Source organism: Mycetomoellerius zeteki, unplaced genomic scaffold (assembly GCF_001594055.1).
Source record: "Mycetomoellerius zeteki isolate Tzet28-1 unplaced genomic scaffold, Tzet1.0 scaffold73, whole genome shotgun sequence".
NCBI classification, from domain to species: Eukaryota; Metazoa; Arthropoda; class Insecta; order Hymenoptera; family Formicidae; genus Mycetomoellerius; species Mycetomoellerius zeteki.
In genome coordinates this window covers 1,356,153-1,377,134 of record NW_017257753.1, presented here as the reverse complement: position 1 = coordinate 1,377,134, position 20,982 = coordinate 1,356,153, and the positions used below count along the sequence as shown (strand labels likewise).

General features: G+C 37.8%; 1 protein-coding gene across 1 annotated transcript in view; it reads left to right on the top strand.

Annotated features, from left to right (window-relative positions):
* Positions 1-20,982, top strand: part of LOC108729354 (MAP/microtubule affinity-regulating kinase 3) — a 271,024-nt gene that overhangs the window by 222,292 nt on the left and 27,750 nt on the right. The window contains exons 2-3 of the mRNA XM_018458422.1: positions 1,871-1,999; positions 9,134-9,300. Coding sequence (XP_018313924.1) covers positions 1,871-1,999; positions 9,134-9,300 — 296 coding nt within the window. The remainder of the gene's footprint in view (positions 1-1,870; positions 2,000-9,133; positions 9,301-20,982) is intronic.

Here is a 20,982-nt window from a genome sequence, read left to right as displayed (position 1 = left end):
CTCACTCAATACGGAAAGAGCGGGAAGATCAAAGGATGCCGGCGCCATTGCTGTTAATGATATGCGACCCGCTGCTGCCGGGCAACTTGGAAACTCGAGGACGTAAGATTCGGGACTTCCTCGGAACGAACCGCCGCGGAAAGTTTCTTCAACAGTTTCTTCTCGAGATACTCGAGTCGAAGTATTAAATGAAGATGGAAAACGCCGACGGTTTAAGTGCAACGGGTGCCCTGCGATCCTTAATTTTTTATTGATATTTTAAAAACGAACTCATTGATAAACTTTATATTCTTTAGTGAAAGTAATTTATAAAAATTCGTCGGTTTTTTATGAATTATTTACTTTAATTTAAATCTTTATACACGTTTCTTTGGCCATATTAATTATTTTTTTCTTCATGATTGAACCGCCCACGCCTTTAATTTCAAAAGGGAGACGACAGACGTAAGACCTTTGCGGTGGCGATACAAGTCCTCGCGTACCCTTCAGTTGATATAATTTGGCATTACAGTTTCCTGCGTCGTGCACCCTCGTTACCGAGGGGTACGGCAGAGTCCACCGTTTCAATCGCTTAGGTTCGTGCGAATTATCGCCTCCGGGTCTTTATGGCACATCAAAGGGAGAGGGGACTGTGAAGGCGCGCCCTATTCGCTTGCGCGGTCGTCTTAACGTATTCGAATCCCAAGGTATCTCTTCTTTCCGTCTTCTCCATAACTCTCCCTCTTTCGCTTTCGCTCTTGTTCGCCACCTACATTCTCCGCACCGTAGAAAAGCGGCTCGTTGCTCCTCAAGCAGGCATATGGAAGGTGTTTGACGTGCTAGCACAATTCGAGGAGAGAATGCGGGGCGATTGATCCCTAAAAGCCCTGAGGATAAACTCGCGCGTTTTTTTTCGCTTGAGAAGAAATATCTCTGGAGAAGGGCCGTGTGCGTGTGCGCACGAATAAAGCGTTTACTCAACCGGAGGTGCGCTATATTGACGTAAAATTTTTTTTTCAACCCTCCACATGCCAGTTATTTACTCCTTCCAGAAACATCTTAATTTATTGGAGAATTAGTTTTAATATATGCGTCGTTAGTGCAGATAGATGCAATGTAAAAATATCAATATAATAAATCAAACAAAATATAATCTATCTCTCAAAAGATCTGTTTTCTAGCTGAACTAGGGTATACTTTTGGAACTTAAAATAAGATACACTCTAAAAAATAGCGATGTGAACTCAACACCATGCAGTGTCTATATAATTCTCACTATGTTGGTGTTAATTTAACACCCATGACGTTAAATCCACACCATGATAATGTTGGTATAAACACCAGAGGTTTTAAATTCACAAAAATGTTGGTATTAATTTAACATGGTGAGAATTATATAGACACCACATTGGTGCACTAAAAAAAAATTACTAAATTTTGGTGAATATTTGTTTTAATAGTACTAACGAAATATTTATTAAATGTAAGCATATATTTATTTGATTTAAGCATAACTTTTTTTATTTTGAGTAAATACTTATTTACTGTAAGTAAATATTTCGTTAGTACTATTGAAATAAATATTTATTAAAATTCAGCAAATTTTTTTTTTTCAGTGTGTCAAACCCGCATGAGGCATATTAAATTCACACCGACATTTTTTAGAGTAGATATATGTTTGATTTTTTGTAAAAGTAAGAGAATTCTAGTGTAGTCTAATGCAGGAATAAAAAATTGACCTAAAGTCTCTTAGATAAAAGAATCTTAATAATAATAAACTCTAATAGAGAGAAATGCTGAAAGTATTTTTGATATATTTTCCTACACAACAATAGCTTGGTTCGACTACGCACTCAATTAATTATGTGAATCCCTCCGCTTCTTGTTTCAGGTGGCGATTAAGATAATAGACGTCGAGCAAGGCAAGAAGGACTACGTGATGAAGAACCTGACGAGGGAGGCGAAGGTCTTGTCAATGCTGCAGCATCCGAGCATCGTCAGGCTCTACGAAACTATCCGGGTGAGTGAGAAACGCTTTAGAGTTACAATCAGTTTAGAAAATTTCGACGATTGATCGAGTTTCTTTACTTTAATTAACCGCGTCGAAAGTTTAATCGAGTTCTTAATAACAAAGACGATTCACAACGGTCGATCAACAAGATTTAACCATGTCCATTGTGCTCTTACATAACGATCTATTATCCGTCAAAAGGAAACTATGCCATTCCGTCTCCCGTCATCCCTCTCCTAGTGACAGGTACTATCCCTCGTAGATTCTACGCTATTCTACTTTGGGTCACGCCATTCTCACCCGGTACATGACGTTTGTCAGAACGCCATGACAAATCGCGAACGTCTTGAAATTTCGGCGATGTCAGGGACCGAAATTTAACGTCATCCGAGAAAGAGAGAGAGAGAGAGAGAGAGAGAGAGAGAGAGAGAGAAAGAGAGAGAATGATCCATCTTTCTAGATTTAATTAAACACACCATTTAGCTGAATTTATGAAGCAGGCTGAATGCGTATCAAAGTAGAAAAGCTTTTCACCCTTTAACCATTTTGCTTCGCAAGAAACTTGGGGTTCGAAAAATGATTTTTTTTATGACCTCGATTTTGAAGTCTATCAGTTTTGCATAAATAAGGGAATAAGATCATATTCAGTCAGGGCGGGACTTGATGCCCAATAACAATTTTTTATGAAAATTTTACAATTTGTAAAATTCATACAATAAATAGATATTATTAGGCTCCAAGATTTGCCTTGATCGAATATGGTCTTCTTCGCTTATTTGTGTTGAACATTACTCGATCGATTTTGACTGAATGTTGTCCATCAGTTTTGTCAGTAATGTAGACAAATGGAAATCATCTATAGATAAAGTCTGATAGATCTCGAATCTAATACTATAGACGCATTACAATCCATGTTTGTTCCTCACGAAATAAATGCTTATCTTCGTCTACAAGCGTCAGAAATTGATTTCGCCAAAATTAAATCGGTTTCAATTCGCGAGTGTAAACTTGGAAATTATTATTTTGAGTTACGATCCTTTCTGCGCCGATACAGAGGAAGCCCAGGACCGGTACCATTAATGCGTTGCATCGTACGTGACCTGGCTGCTACGGACGCGAACGTTGACCCAACACGCGGACTCGCGGGACGCACGTGCACGCACATACGTACGCACGCATACGCACGCACGCCACCGGAGGTATACGGGCGGGAACACGGGCGAGAGGAAAAAAAAAAGCCCGGGGAGAGGACTCTCGTATGCTTGTACGACGTAATTGAATTCATGTGTGGGACGTCGATATCAGAGGCTCTCCCGGCGGCGCAGCATCGCGCACCTCGTTTACTCTGAAAATTTTGTTAGTCCGCGCGCTCGCTCGTCACGATCGAGTTACGAGGACGAGGGTGTGTACGCGCCAGGAAAGATAAAGTATGTAGGAAAATATGACGGGAACGCACACGCCGCCGCGATAGCTCTTCCCCCGTCTCTCCTCCGCGTGCGAGATTCGAGAATTTCGAAGCTCTGCGAAATATTCCCGCGCGAGATGAACGGGTGGCTGGGGTGGCCTGCCGATGTCCGACCGGAGAGACGTGTAAAATTTTTCAAGCTGGTATGATACGTCGCTGGAATCATTCTCTGTATGTGGTAAAGCCGATGCACGTCGCCGTTTTCCTTTCAACGTGCGACGCGACTAAAAAATTGTAATTTACGAGTTACAGTTCATTTGTAAAATCTTAGTTCTTACTTGCAAAATTGTTCTAAATTGAGTTAAATCGATCTAAACAAATTCATTCTACGAAGTTGTAGCAAGCCAATTTATCTTAATTACACAAAGCGCCTTTATTCATGTCTATTTAAAACCGTCCTTCGGGAATAGATAGTTTGTGGTTGCATTTCGCGATACGAGGAAACATTCGAATACTTGAAGGAGCGTAGAGTGCAAATATATCCGTTATAAAAACGTTCCCACGAGCTTTCATAAATGGATAAACGAGTTTTGTGATTGCACCGTTCGATTCTTCTCTCTCGACGGAAATGATTTTATAGTCTGCAGATGGTATTACTTTCCACGTGCGTTTATAAAACGCTCGGATAGAGGAGTGCGTCCTGTTTTATTTAAGCTATCCCATCGAAGGGGAAGAGCTATCGGCGATGAGAATGCTCGCACCTGACGGCAAATATGATAATATCGAGACGAGATCCCGCCTCGTCTTTCTTGCCGTCGCCAAATTGGCTATATATGACGTCGCCTTATATCTCATTTCCACGTCGTAATCTTTACGATGGTAGAGGCTCGCCTAAGGTATCGGCGTCTACGCGCGATTTCTACTGCCGATTTTGCTAGATTCTTTGGAGCATCTGCGCCTGCATGCAGGTCGTAAAGTATAGTCGTTTTCCAGGCAAGCCTTTTCTTAGGGTTGCCTGCTGGTGACATGACTTCGACCGTTTTCAAACGGTGAATAATGATACTGCCAGGAGTCATTGAACATGCAAATAGACACTTTTCCTTGTATTAATTACACTGTTCGACAAAAAGTCACTTTTTTCTCTCCTAAGTGCTATAGTACTTACCTGCAAGATTTTTTTCGCGCTGAACACGATGGTGTTGATAGAATTTGTGTAGCACGAGGTTTTTAATTCCAGCAGCCATACTTTGATGAGAATAAGTCATATAATCATAAATTAAAACTCATTTGGAAGCTCTTGAATTGTACCGTTATAGCTGCTGGAGACTTTACTTAGAAATAAATTTTGTTCTATTGTAAAAAAAATGTTGAAAATGTCATTTTTTGTACAATTCATTCCAAGTTACTCATAATCCTGACGTGCTATGCAAATTCTGTCATTCAGCGCAGAAAAACCTTTGGAATATGTACTATGACACTACAGAATATGGGTGTTAAATAGTTTTTGATAGAATATTTTGATATCGTTGACAACCGCATATCGTACGTGTGTGTGCGTTTTTCTTATAAATAATTTATATATAAATATTAAATAATATATATATTTATAAATATTAGATAATTTATATATAAATTCTATAGAATCTAACGGAACAATAGATTATGCTCAATTATAATTATCTAAAAATTTGCGAACGTGATTTATGTAATTAACGCTATTAAAATTATTTATTTCATGTGTATCAATAAATGTTCAAAAATATTATACATATATATATATATACACACACACGATGAAACGTAAGAAATATATGTACTTTCAAATTGATATACGCAAAGTGCAGTGATAAAAAAATGTCAGTTTATCGTAAATTTACGATAGAACATAACGTAGCAGCGCAACAAAATTTCATACTCCGCGAGGACAATGTATCGGCGACCATTTTTTGTGTCGTAAAGTTGCGGTTATTGCAGTGCCAGTGTAAAAGCGTACCTTGCAATACCCAACATTTTAGGCAAAACCATAGCGTTTACAGTTTATCGATATTTTCCTGCCTGGTCACTACTAGATAGTTCATTTTATTATCCACATATATATACACACATATATATATATATATACACAGCAATTTAAGATTTTCACCCATAAAACTTTTTAGAGAAACAACTTATTTATTTAATTTACTATTAATTGCATGCTCCCCTGCCTATCACGATATTACTAACATTTTGAATTTTCTGCTTAAAAATTAAGACCCAAAAAATCTCATCTAAATATCTTATTTCTATTTCAAAGAAAATCATTCTATCTAAATTTAATCCAATTAAAATTGCGCATATCTCAATTCTAATACTAAACTAATTATAACAATCGAGATAAAAAATATTTTTATTTGAATTATTCGTACATATTCGTAACTTAAAGTATAGGATATACCGTTCTGAATCATTCTGTGGGTAATAAGAAAGCGCACACGTGCCTGTCGATTTTTACGAAGATGCATGTCCGGCGGTCAACGCGTTACTCATGCTCAGGATATTGGAAGAAAGCCGCTTTAAGCGCCAATTAAGGTCATTATTGTCGGCCGACAGCGGCCGTAAACGTGCCGCTCGCGCGATTTTATGTCGGTACCGATGTTACGAGTCGACGAATCGGCGTAGGATTTGCCCGTTACTGATGTTCAATGACGCCGACGTCCCCCTTGTTCGGGAGACGAAATCACTATAAAAATATACGCGTCGACAACCGCATTTTCAGCTGGTTATACGAGTCGGAATCACCTCGTTGTAAGTCTATGTCATCTTAGATAATACTGCAGAAACAATTCGAGTAAACTTATTTTCGTCTTGTCATAAAGCAGGCTGTCGAATGCAAGATCAGGAAATCGATTGTGCGAATATACGTATATTACACATAAGAAAAAATATTTTAAATTTTAATAAACATTTATTTGAATTGTGTCAACCAAATATTTTCTTACGATAAACAAATACTTACTCAATAAAAGGAAATAATTAAATCAAATTAATGATTTATGTACCAAATAAATATATTTTTATATTCATTTCAAATATTTTTAGCTGCACACTATATTCAAATTATTTATTAAAATTTATATTTTTTTCAGTAGAAACCATTATTTATTACGTAGAAAAGTCGGAGTTGCAGAATTCGCAATGACGGTCCGCGTTTACTTTGTAGGCAACTTTCGGGGAAAGATGACGATTCAAATAACCGATGGAAATGATCCAGAGATTTTGTCAGATCGTAGAATCGAGGGATATGAATGTTAAATTCGCGCTAAGGAAAAGTCCGCTTTAAATTCCACTCGGGAATAGGATCTTATAGGTGATGCACAGCTTTTTGGCACGAGTTGCGAAAGCAATGCTCCATACGCTTCTTGTTTCGCAAATGACTTCCACGTTCGACTCCTTTCCCATCTCGGCCTTTCCGTCGTGTCTATCCCTTATTTACATACACCGAATTTACGTTTCTGTTTTAACTCGTACCCGGTGATATATCGAAATCGGGTATCTCACGTTTCACCCTGACTCCAGTTGATTTGGTTGGCAAGCTCTGTATGTACAAGTCCTCGTCAAAACGAAACGGTGATCCTAGCCAAGTGGGATAGAGCGGTGTGCATCTCTGATGAATTGACTTCACAAGTGGTCTCCAAACTCCTAGAAATTCTCGTTTAGTTTCTATCAGCCAAGTTTCCCTTCTTCAGTATACACCGAACAGAATAGTGCGGAGTAAAATTTAAATTAAGCGAAGTGAAATTTTTTTAAAAATTTATTTTGCAATAATTAACTCTTCTGATGAGGTCTTTATTTGACAATTACGATTATAGCAATTTAAGAAATATTTTGAAATTTTTATCAAGTTTTTTTTATCATGAATTCATTGTTTATAGTAAGTTTTATAAAACTTGTAAACTAACATTTTTTGCCGTTTCGATAAATAAAAAAATCTCGCAATAAATATAGTAATTATTATCTATATTTAAAAGCTATATTTTAGTAATTACTACATTAAAAATTTTTTTTATTACCTATTGCTTAAACGAGTAGTGAAGTTCTTGAAATAACTAGCGTAGTAATCAGCGAAAGAAAAAAGGCAAATTGAAAATCTCGTCCCGTCCGATCTCGTGCTTAACATTTGATGGTTAATACGCGCGTGTGAAATTTATTCGGTTCTCGTGATTCAGGCGATTCATAATTAAAGCATCAGGCTATGCCGAATATGCCGATACGACCAGTCCTAAAGAATTAAATAATCATCGGCATTCGGGGATCACACACACGCACGCACACACACACACACACACACACACATACCGACTCGCCATTGGCCAGGAATCGCTCCGATCGTAACTCGTCGGCCACGCGTGAACGCGTCGCTCCCCTGACATCGCCGCATGCATATTGTTGCATTAAGGTAATCGCTTAATCGACGAAGCCCACGCACGTGTTTTGCGATCGCGCGCGAAATTCGGGAAACGCTTTCTCGATAATTACGATGCGCCTCTGCCTCGTGGTGCATTTTAAATGCACGTGATTAATTTCGCGTGACCAGTCCCGCAAATTCTCCCCGGCTCGATGCTTGTTGCTCCGTTTTCAACAGCGACTAAAATGTATGGCCGTGCTTCGACATCGGGCCGCACGAAATAAAAAGATGAGAGAAGATTATACACGGTGTATTAACGTTATTTAATAAATTTCAAGCGCATCATCGTGAATTATCTTTCATAAACTGCTTTTTTTCTGTTATGTGCAATTTACTTCTAAATTATAATATAATTAAGCCGGTCATTTCAGAAACCATATAACTGTAACTTTTAGAGAAAAAAATCTAACTTTTAGAGAATTGTAAAATGGTTCAATAGAAGTTTAATAAAAATTGAATTGTATTTCATTTTTTTAGAGATTTAAATTTACCTATTAGAATTCACAATTAAAATATCAATTGTGCCTTCCATGTCCAACTAGTTGTTAATGGAGAGTTAAGTAGAAAATTCCGTAAATATAATTACTTCTAAAGATGTTACAAAATTGTAACTCCAAAAAAGCTATAATATTTAATATATTATTGTTGAAAATATACATAATTCATAAAAAACAGTAAACTTATGACATTGAATTCCAATATGCTAAAGTGATTCATTATTGAATGTATTTTTACAAAATATAATGTAAGGAAAATCACCATATAAATCATGTTTCTCATGTAAATGACAGTTTTGTAGATCTGATATTTGCGAAAGAAATGCTTGATTAATGTGGTTTTTGAAATAAACTGCAGATTTACTTCCTCTGATTCTAAATCTCCTAATATCCCCTCATTTTCGACAAGAATTAACTTGAGGTTTCTAAAATGACCGATTCAATTGTGAATTTCAATCACATCCTATCTAAAAATAATTAAGTACAAGTAAAATTCATAGTCCACAAATTTTTCATATGTTACTCTAAAATTTTGATATTTGTAATTTCAATGAATTCAGATTTCTACAAGATATGTCTGACATAAGACGCATCTTTTGTATCTGCAGTATTGAAATTCAAATACACCGGGATTGTATAGATTTTAGAATCTGGTATCAAAGACGGCACCGCGAGAGTCTAAGAACTTAAAAGCCCAAACGTCATAGAATCCCCATGTTGTACCTCCAAGACCCCTATGATAGTCGCGTTATCGACGTGAATCGATAACGGTTTAATTTAATGACTGCTTGCAGTACGGATCTGTGTACTATCTCGTGACGGAACTCGCGACCGGCGGCGACCTGTGCACACACATTAAGGAGCAGCCGGCCGGTAAACTGGACGAGAACACGGCGAGGCTCTATGCCAGACAGCTGGTCGCCGCGCTCAAGCACATGCACTCGAAAGGAGTCGTTCACCGGTGAGTCACTCGTACTTTAGTCGCGTTGCGCGCGAATTTTCAGACGGTATTTCTCTGGCAACTCGCGAATGGTCCATGCGAAACTTTGTAAACTTCTCTATAGCAATATATGTAGAAACAATTAATGAATAATTTACATTTTCGTTACAAAACGGAAATTTAATCTAAAATCATGAGAAGTTTTAATTCGAGACTTACAAGATATTTAACGTTGAATATTAGCAAAAGATGGGAGAAGATATGATCAAATTTATGCCAAGAAGAACCCCATGCTGGTCTGATCAGAAAAATTAAATGAAAGGAAATGAAGATACTTTATAAAAGGACTTCAACTCGCAGTTAACATATGATGTTCGTCCACGGTCGTGTTTCTACGAACGGTATAAATTGCATTTGAGATGCAACAATCTTACGAGGATCTGCCGAGCGCGATCATTTACCCGCGTCGTTTTCTTCTCCACGGTCTAATAATATTCATCCGCACGACGTGTCGTGCCTTTTTTTCCAGTTGGCCGCGGTGATGTACGGCGTTGGCCGTCCGTATCGTTTAAATAAAGAAATCGTCCGGCGTATTACACACGAGGGAACATTTGCGATCGCGACCCTGAAGAGCCCACTCTCTCGTCCGGCCCGTTTCGTGCGATCGCACCGTGTCGATAACGACGCGTGTTCCTGTTTATTACGAGCGGAATTACACTCGCGAGGATCCTTGCTCGTGCGCTTCCTCGACCGGGAATGCTCCCTTGTCGGCCCGGTTAACGATTAAAAGCAGCTTCCTGAATTAATTGACCGGCAATGGGCAGGTTCCCCGTGTTGCGCGTGCACTAATTTTGTTAGCGTTTAAATTTATAACAGCGCGAATGTGATACCTATTTATATCTTATATCCAAGGATTATCTTGAAAGCATTTACAAAAATATTATTTCGAGGCTGTTGACACTTCAATATAAAAAGTTAATGCTGTGAATGAAATTTGAAACACAAGATATTATTTATCGCTTCTATTTTTTACCGTTTGTTATTGTATTTTCATATCATAATCCCTATGTTAGCATATTGGGCACGTACAAGCGAGACTGCTAAATCGAAATCGCGATCATTTTTTACGACGAATCCCTTCGCCCTTCACATCAGCATATAGGGTACTTCGATAACATGACATTTCTCTTTAATCATGACATTGAATATAAACTCAATAAAGATGGCTGTCACTTGAATCTTGCAATTATATATTAATCTTGGACCAGTATTCATATCGTCAATTTTTATATGTATTTAAGACCATCTTAAGGGTAATCTTAACTCTTATTATACATAAGGGATATTTGTGTTTTATGCATTTCTTGACTAATTCTAATACTATAACATTTATATACAATTTTTTTAATACGCAACCTTACAAATATTTTCTAAAGATATTAAAGTATATTGTGATATACTTAATAATTTTTGTATACTTGTAAAAAATTAATCCTAGAGGTAGAAATTTCATACATTTTTTAGCAGTTACTGGATAGTATATTAACTTTGTTTAATTACCTGAGAAATATAATAAAACTTCTTAGGATCTCAATTAAGATATAACGCTTTGCCTGCAATTACTGCGCACAAAAGATGCGCAAAATTTGAACCCATTTACTGAACAAAATATAACAAATAGATGCAATATTTTAACTATGATAATAATCTATCAATACCATAGACAATAACTGAACAGGTGTCTAAGCAAGTTGCACATATTTTTATCAGAAAAACTGCTTCAGCTACTGAATAAAATTTTTATCAAATTCTTATCCATTTTTTACACAATATTGTTACAACTAACGGGAACCCAGTAATACTACAGATAGTAATTGAATGAATGTTTAAGAAAATTGCATAAATATTTATCAGGAACTGGCTAAGATGTCAAGTCAATCATAGAATTATATTAGCATTCCAACAAACAAGTTGACGTTATTTATCGTCATTTTGATGTAAAAATGATATCTTTAACATCAAAATGACGACTAATTAACTAACGTCAGCTTGTTTGCTACGATGTTAAGATATATTATTTAAAATGATCTTTAAATAAAAAACGGAACTGAATACCGGTCTTGGAACAAATTCTAAGCTATACATCCGCAAAATCTGCGAATATCTGAAAAAATATCCGATGGATATTCCATACACCTTGTATTTCGCGTGCATTAGTGTTTCCGGCGTATCGCAATATTTCGACGAGCGTTTCGATATCGTATGCAAGGGGAACCGATGACTTTCAACATGTTCGCGAGGACGGCGTCGCGCCGTTTCCCTAGTGAAAGAGGAGGCGTAATGACGCACGCACGTGACGCGTTACGACGTAGACCAATAGTTCGCTTTCGTTGCTCACGAAGGATCGGCGAATATAAAGCAGCCGGCAATATGGCGTACGACACGGCACTTTGTTTTCGTCGAAAGCGCAAAGTCTCAATCTCGGATGATGGTGATAGATCGTCGCTCTCACGGACTCGCACGTTGCCAGTAAGGGGGACAGGGAGGAGAGACGGAAAGGGTGTTAGACTGCGAGGGATCTCGCAAAGAGGGTTAGGAAAATCGCTATAAGCGATCGCTTAACCCCTCGAGAGATTAGCCCGTTTCTCGTTCGCGGGGAAAGGAGAGAGGCAAGGCTTCCTTCTAATGGAAATGGAGAAGATTTGATGCTAAGGATAGTTAACGATCACTGCCCGCGGATTCGTTCTTTCTTGCCGCGCTATGTATTCTTAGATTAAGACAAACGAAGTCAGGAGTTGCTTCGACTTACTTCTGATAAAGAACGTTTCAGCTTTTCTTCCCCAGCGCGCCCTACATTATTTTTGTGATAGTTGTTTGCCTTTCTAGAATTATCCTTCTCGATAAGTTACGTGATACATTTATGACTAATGATAGTAGATATTCTTGATTGAAGTTCCCTTCAATTATTTAATCGCACTCTAAACAATTCATCACAGATCCTAATATATGTTCCGCTAAGATTAAAGATGTTTACACAGAAATATCTCCTATTTTCGCAAGAAAAATAACAAGAAAAAAAAGATGAATAATAACGAAGCACTATATAATGCGGCCCCTTATAGACGTTTAATATTATTATACAATTATTTTGAACGATTTAAAAGAAACCTCTATTAAACAATTTAAAACAAACAGTCTGGAGACTCAATGTAGCCTCCAGATGATAGATAATATTGTGCCGTATCAAATATTGTGCAATAATATTGATCGTCTAAGAGTCGATTTACAGCAGCGTTAGTCTTTAACTAAAGATTTAAATTGTTTGATCTGTATTTTCTCTTCATCTGATATTGTCATATATCGTCACATGTGTGTACAACTCCAAGAGATTCTCTGCGGATTTTCTCGGCAAGGGATAGTTGTAAAGAACGAAGGGGAGAAAAGAAAGAGGAATTCTTTGTACAGCAGCCCTCTTCACTCGGGACTACCGAACATCCGCAGGCTCACGTTTTAATTCCGACGAACGCCTCCCGTTTGCTCTACCATTATTCGCCGGACAAAGCCATGATCCTCGAGCCGCGAGGGCACGGACTTCTTGCGGAATCCTCACGAGCAGGATTACGATTCCCGTACTATATGCGTTATTCTACTGGAAAGAGAGAGAGAAAGAGAGACCATTCCCTGGTGTATCCAATGAAAGCTGCCTTACGTGTTTATCGATGCTTTTACTTACGCGGAAAACTAGCTCCGACAAGTAGTAAGAGTAAACGGTGAAGCTGTAAATCGAGTACCATCGTGTTGCATGCCGACAGTAGGTATCCAACGAAACCGGTAGCAATTATTCTACGAGTTTGTCTAAACACCTATCTCAATTAATTGAAAGTTATTATCCTCTACAGCCACTTGTACGATTATTTCTTTTTACAGGAAGATATTACGGTTGCTATGAACTTTCCTAGCCGACTTGTTCTTAATCTTTAAGCGACATGTACTCAGTGCGGCCATCTGAAAAGAGACTGTAACGAAATAACTCAACCCAATAACATTTTCCAATATTTCCACAAAAGAGTAGGTATAACGCGAGAATGAAATTGAGAATGGATATTTGCTTGTCTATTTCTTTGCGTGTGGATATGAAAAGATTCTAACGCGAACTTATTTATGAGAAATTTATTCACCGTTCTTGGAACCGTTGTACGGAGCTTACAGTGCTACCGTACGGTGTCAGGTCGAAGTTCGCCGGTGCAAAAAAATCGGGCGTGTAGGCGGTGCATATTCAACAGAAGCGAATACCGTTACAATCTAGGATGAATTCGTAGCGAGCCTCTCTCTCTTTCTTCTTCTTCGTCTTTCTATCTATTTCTCCACTCGCCTCGCGCACGGATCACGTGCAAGGCAAGCGGGAGAGGAAAAGGCGGAAAAGTATCTCGGAAAGTATCAGCGACCGGCAGTAGAGACGTTAATGGACACGAGCACTCGGTTATCCGCTTAAGTATAGTACTTATGGTGCCTGTATATCCTTCGACCCGTTATACGTGTAGTTTTGCCAGTCCGGAGCTTCCGCCGGCGAGCTAATCGAGTCTATGGCTAGCTAATTGGCTCCGTTTGCTGCCGGTGACCTTGATCTCTCGCGGCTCGTTTTATTTCGCCATTTCTATTCCACCAACGTGCCATCTCGTCGCCCGGATGTCGCGTCAATTCTCGTTTCACCCGCACGAAGACCACAATTACCTCGCTCCTGGAAGGTTTTTTAGGGATGACAATGGTCGAGAGATGGATAACGGATAGTTACAGCGCGTTCTCATGATAATCGAGATGGAGAATCGTGCAATGTGAAAAAGATGTGATAATGGCACAGAAAACATACACGGAGAATTTTTTCTTAGAATTTACCCTGAAAATATGACAATCGTGGGACAACATTGTATTTCGAAGAATTTTAATGTAAATCTCTCTCATTAATAAAGTATACAATGAAGTATAAAGTAAGTTGGATCAATTTTACTGAAGTGCATGGTAAAAATCTTTAAAATATTGTATTGTACCACAACTACCATATTTTCAGAGTAAATTTTAAAAGAAAATTCTCTTCGTGTACCTAATATTGATTACAGCTAGTATAATTAATCTAATCATTTTTTTGCTAGTATTTCGTTAACTATGAAACTAGATTTTTATACGAGGTTAATATTAACGTCGTATATGAATATAATAAAAGAAAAGATGAATTTTTTCATTTATAGAAATTCAACTTTTCTTTCTTATATCTAATTACAAGATTTGAACAATATATTTTTATGAATCTCATAAAAAACAGAAAAGGTATATTTTATGGAAAATTAATTCTTTTTTTCTTACATCGAATTACAAACGCACACTTTTCCATCCGTAGTGAGCGGAGCAGATAGAAAGTCCTCGGTGTATCGCGGCGCGACAAAAGTCGATGACACATGTAATAATGTCAGATCGATCACCGAGATCGATCTGCGTGACGAAACGGCCGATCGGTCGGCCAATCGATTGATTGGCCGATCGCAAAAGTGCAACGATGCCCGCAGGTCTCACGACACGGCCACGCGGTGGTGTGTTCCACGAACTTTAGCATTTGTGCTAACCGCGAACGGGGCTGCTCGATAATCCACATTAACATGGGAATAGGAGTTTGATTTCGAGGCCGAGCCTCAATAACGTATTGCCTATTACGTGGAAACGATACCACTCAATATCTCGTTCTTCGCACACACCTCGGACACGTCCGCTCGTTGCGACAGCTCTCCTCCAGTTCTTGTACCGAACAATTTCAACTTGAGGTCGCGGCAAAACTGAATCGACAGTTATGCCGGATTCACACGAACAGAACAGTTTTATCAAAATGGATTTATCAGTGAGTTCAACGACAATAACTGAATAGATCTATTTGTGATATATTATAAAAATACAAAATCATAATACCTTTTTAAATGTTTTGAAGGGAACACGATACTCTACGAGTTTTTAAATTGTATTATAATTAGTTAATTGCATTATCTATTGATAATAATTGTTTATTTGATTTATGTTAATTTTTTATTATTAAAATTTGGCAGCACATTTTTTACGTTATTTTTTTAACAGAATTCTGAGTAAAATGGATTGTGAAAGTCACGGAATTATCTATTAAAATTAAAGTTTAAGAATCACTGATCTAACTTTCGTAAAAAAGATTTATAGTATACCAGTTTATGGCCCGTGTGAAATCGACCTTACTCTCGCGGTCATACTTAGATATAACTTACTGGCATGCCCCTCTGAAATAATATTTATTATGCCTGCTGGAGCTGCACGAGGACGCTCGTTTCCATCGAAAGTACGAGTTCGATTATTCTCGCTGTGGAAAGAATTTAAAATACGAGATTGCTTCCCGATTTACTACACCATCAGTAATGGACACGTTGCTTTCTAAGTTTTGTAATCGATATCGTGCCTCACCGCATAGAAGAACATGACAGTCGTCGTGAATAACGGAATACTCCAATTTTTTCATAATTTCCATTTGAATCTCGTTCAGGCGAGACGATTCTCAAATATACATATAATATATGATATAGTATAAAAAATGTAAACTAATAATAATTAATATTTATTAATTTTTATTTCTAAATGTTAATATTTATTAATATTTATTGAGTTTGTAATATATTAATCCCTTGAGACTTGATTTTAATGGAAGTATATTTAAAAACATTTTTTCTTAATTCAATTCACGAACACTTTATTACTTTGAAATAGGTCAGCTAAAATTAAGATAAAAATTAATTGGCATTAAAGGCAACAACCCTAAATAAATCCGATAGTACGTTTTTAAAATTATAATATTTTTTTAAAAATACCTTGTTATTAACGACTATAACTTTATAACTTTAATTTTTAACTTTAATTGCCCACTTTTTTTCTATCGCCAATTATACGTATTAATAATTTGTTTGAAAGTACTTGTCAAAATAACAGCTTGAGATCTCTTTCATTTCTACTTCATTTCATATTCTCAGAGTCTTCTCCAGACATCTCACACGGACGCATATTAAATTATTCGAGTAATCCGATCCCTAGTTATCGCCAGTGAAATCGCAACATCGGGATGCGCGGCAGGTGCGACTCGTAACTCCGCGAGACATCGAACTTGATCAGCCCCCGGAGACGCAGGTGCCGCAGAAAAGTTTCTACGGGTATGAATCGGACCGCGAGGGCTATATTTCCTGGCTTCCCGCACCAGGCAGTTGACAGGAACGTGATATAGGGACCGAGGAACGGACTCGATTGTTTTTCCAGCGATAAGACGGAGGCAGCAACGGGCCGCCTTCTAGAAGACCGAGGACCTCCTGCGGCTTCCATCGCGCGCGGCGCTCGCCATTACCGCACGGAAATTACCTCGAAATTAATTTAAACTTTCATAACAAGTAAACTGGTCGCCGGAGACGGAACGAGATAGCGCGGTCGCCGGATCATCCCGAAGCGAAGTAGCCGGATAACCGGAATCGGGCCTACTTTAATAGCCATTTCTGAATCTCTTGTGAAGTATTAATTAACAGGAAATAGCGCTGCGGTTGAACGATTCGCGGATTAGTTTGTCCATTTTTTCTTGAGTTTCAATTCCCGCATTTTCGACGTAAAATTTAGTATTTAATTGTCATATTGTAAACATAACACAGGCCTGGTTTTGTTCATTGGGATTTAACAATGTTTTCTTACGTAATTTTTTACGTTGAAAGTCCGACAACCATATCGGCACGCAATTATAATTTCTGAAATTAATTCATTTAAATGAATTTACAATAGTTCAACATCTTAACGTTCTGATTATTAATTTATGTTATAGAATTTATGTTTTAAAATATATCCTTTTTATGTTATTTGTTCACTTTTTCATAAATTGTATTATCTTAACATTGAGAAATGTTGAATATAAATTTAACACAACATATTCAAATAGCATAATTACATTATGTTAAATTAACACATGGATATGTTAAAAATTCAGAATACCTATTTTAACAAGGATCGGTTTTAACAAAAATGTTTTTTACTTTGCAGAAATTGAACCTTCTATTTAATGATAAGGTAGATTTTCATCCAGGAAAATAGAATTGGATCCGACCTAACGCGGTTTTATTCATTTTTCATCTAATCAATGTACAAAATGTGTAAAAGAAGTTTATTATAACATGAAACATACATGTTTATCTATTAAACAACGTATGCGCGATATGAAATAGATGAAGTCGTGGGTCGCACCCAATCCCAGCTTACTATTAAAGGATTAACAAATAATTTAACATAATAAAGCAGATTAATTCATTCATAATAAGCAGATTAATTCAATAAAAAATGTTGAACCTGACTTCATGGTTAATAACAGAATTAAAGTTATGGAGAACGCGCGTTTGTCCGCTTTATCCTGCATGTGTGAATTCGTTATCTTGTTACAGTCGTAACACGAGAAGACCAACTTAATCAATGTGCAACCATAAAGAAAGATAAAAAGGGCGGCAGCTCTCTACTAATACTAATTTATTCTGTAAAACGCTTACACCGGGGTGCGATTTGTCTCTGGAAAAGAAAAGCGGAAGCGGGAGCAAGAACAAATCGAACGCACGTACGGTTTGTCCGCTCGCCCGACACTCAGCCGAGTGATTTATTTCTTAAATCAATTAAGGAGATCTGTATGTCGAGTTCGTAGGGTGGTCTTAGAGACGGGGGTAGCAATTCCGAGCGAAGCCCGCGGTTCTTGCCGCGTTCGCAAAGAGGGTGAGAAGATCGGAAACACGAACGGGATTGGCGGGGCGTAAAGACTCGCGAGCGAGAAAGACGAGATCGATAGGTGCGAAGGAAAAAGCGTATAAAAAAAGGGGGGACAGGAAGTTGGGGCGCAATCGTCCCGTTCGCTCACTGCGGTTTCTCCCCGTTGCGAGAAAGATCGAGACTCAGCGATTTCGAGATTGATTCCGCACGTCCACGCTCGAGAGAAGTCACTGATTAAAAAGCGGTCTTAACCCCATTAAAAAGAATTGAAAATTAAAAAGATTTGCTCTAGAATCAAGAGAGCCAAAGATTACCAATCATCGACTTGTATGCCACGCGTACAAATATTTGCTAATTCCATTTTAATCTGAAGAAGAAGTACTGCTGCCGCAGCAGAACCAACGCGATTACTGCAGATTTTATATGAAAGCTTACCCGGAATAAGAATCAATCTGTTCTTCTTGGGAAATAAATTGTAGATTCAGCAGAATTATATTTCCAGCAAATAAAATTAACATTTTTTAATCAATCTTCTTCCTGTCGATATAACAACCGGCGAAATTTGCCACGACAGCATAAAATATGCTGTGCAAGCAAAAGTGTACTTTTTTTTCGCTCTCCGTACATAAACTGTCATGTACACAATTTCTGAGAAACGCAGAGGTACAGAAATAAATGATCGCCGTACTCGTTCAGGCATTGATAACGATAAATTGTATAATGTGCCACAGTATTCTTGCAACACCGACAGTCAGTTTATCTTGACAGGCTTATGGTCGCTCAGAGACCAAGGACGAAGTTTATTGCCGCTTTTAACGCGATTCTCGAACGTGAACGGTGGCAGCTAATGGGTTAAACGTTTTCGCGTTTTATCCTCTTCATGGAAATCGCTAAATCTCATACGCCATCGTATATTTGAATCGACAGCTTTCCCCCCTCTCTCTCTCTCTCTCTTTCGCAATTCGGATCCTTGAATTACCTCCGAGAGAAAATCCAGTTGCGGACCATTGCTTTCAGCGTAGGGGTGTATTGGACGCGTCCGATCGAGCGGATCCTGTCGCAACATCCCCTCAGCAAGGAATTCCGGGATTGCGAGCGACATCGCGCGCGTGTACGTACGTATGTGCACGCGCACGCGCACGTGTGTATACAAAAGGCTCCGGTTCGAAAGCTTGAAGAGGAATGATTGTAGCGGAAGGACCGAGGGACCGAGCTAGGCGGGAAACGCAATTAGAGCTCAACTGGTCGGTGTTAGGAAGAGCTTTCGAACGAGAAGATAGGAGGGAGGGAGGATGGCGAACGAGCAGAATTTTCCTGGGATTTCTGTGGGCGGAGACCGGGAGAGCTAAAGATCGTTCCTGGCCGACGGAGGGTCCAGCTTCTAGAAATCAATGTGATATCTTCTGCGGTCGTCGAAAAAATTCAAGCAAAAGAGCATCAACCACCGATCCTTTTCTTTCTGTACTGCGACTTATTCGAGAATCAACAATCAATTCTTCCTAAAGTGACGCTGCTTTAATCGTAACCCGTTACTAGATATGTGGGAATATACCGAGTGTTCCATAAATAATGGTACGATTGAGAAGATGATTCTGCATAAAAAAAAATAAATAAAAAATGTAGAATAAAATTTTTTTATATGAAACTTTGTTTTCGGGCAACATTTTTCACAATTTAAATAATAAAATTTATCGTACGCAAATATCCTATTTTATTGTGTATTCCTCAAGGCAATAAAAGGGATATAGTAATCTATAATATTATAATAAGGTGCGTTATAACTGTTATAAGTTGAAACACATGTATACTCGACGAATATTTAAAGTTGATTTTTCTAAAAACAAAGCCTCGTATGAAAAATTGTATTTTATATTTTTAACATATTTTTTCATGTAGAATCACCTCCTTCCCGATCGTACTACCGTATGGAACATCCTGTATTTCGCGTAGCTTTCTTTTTGAACAATGTGTGTGTGTTTTGAATGATTTTATTTTTAAAATGTGTTATTTTTTAGTATGAATATTTTTCCACTAACAATAAGCGCATCTTTTATCAACCGAAAAAACAACTTTATAATTAATATTCTCTTCCTCCCAAATAAAAATTCCATTGTTGAACGGATATAAAAATAATATATATACAGATTCTATACTTTCTCACAAAAGAGATATAAAAGACTACACATATATATATATCCTATACATATCTACAAAGTAAGCGATATATTCGCGTTTTAACAAGACTTCTCGAATATCCGATATTATGGCGTTTTCAAATAACTTTCTCAAGAGCGGAACAAATCGTCCGTGACTGCAGTATTTTCTCCAGATCATCTGAACAGAATCGTCTCTGCATTTATTTGCGACTAACAAGTTTTATACATTCGATGGAGCGTAGCATATGACTACGAGTGTCTTGATAAATTTAACTTTCAATGGCACATATCCAGAAAAACATACATATAACATCAATTGTCCCGAATTGTCGTTTTCGAAAAAGATATCATCTAGTAACACATCTATTACTGAATAATAAAATCTAAGTTTTGCATATTTATATAGCATTGAAATTTAAACCTCATCTGCAGAAGTTTTAATCTCTTTTGATAGATATTTAATGCTTCTCGTTTCATTTCCTTACAGGATACGCTTTCAATTCGAATGGCTCACATTTTATTCGCCAAAGAAACACGCCGAGTATCTCTAGTATATATCGGATGAATTCAAATCGCGGGATTTTCTTTCGTCTCGCTACGAGTGGATCTGAAAGCGTATCTGCAAGAAAACGTCCTGAAGTACTTTCGATACCGTTCGACGATTATTCGCTCGGTTTACAAAACAGAGAGAAAAGCGGCGGAAAGGCGAGCGAGAGAATTTTCAGAAATGAATGAAGATGGTTACGGAGACGGTTCTACCAAAATACGT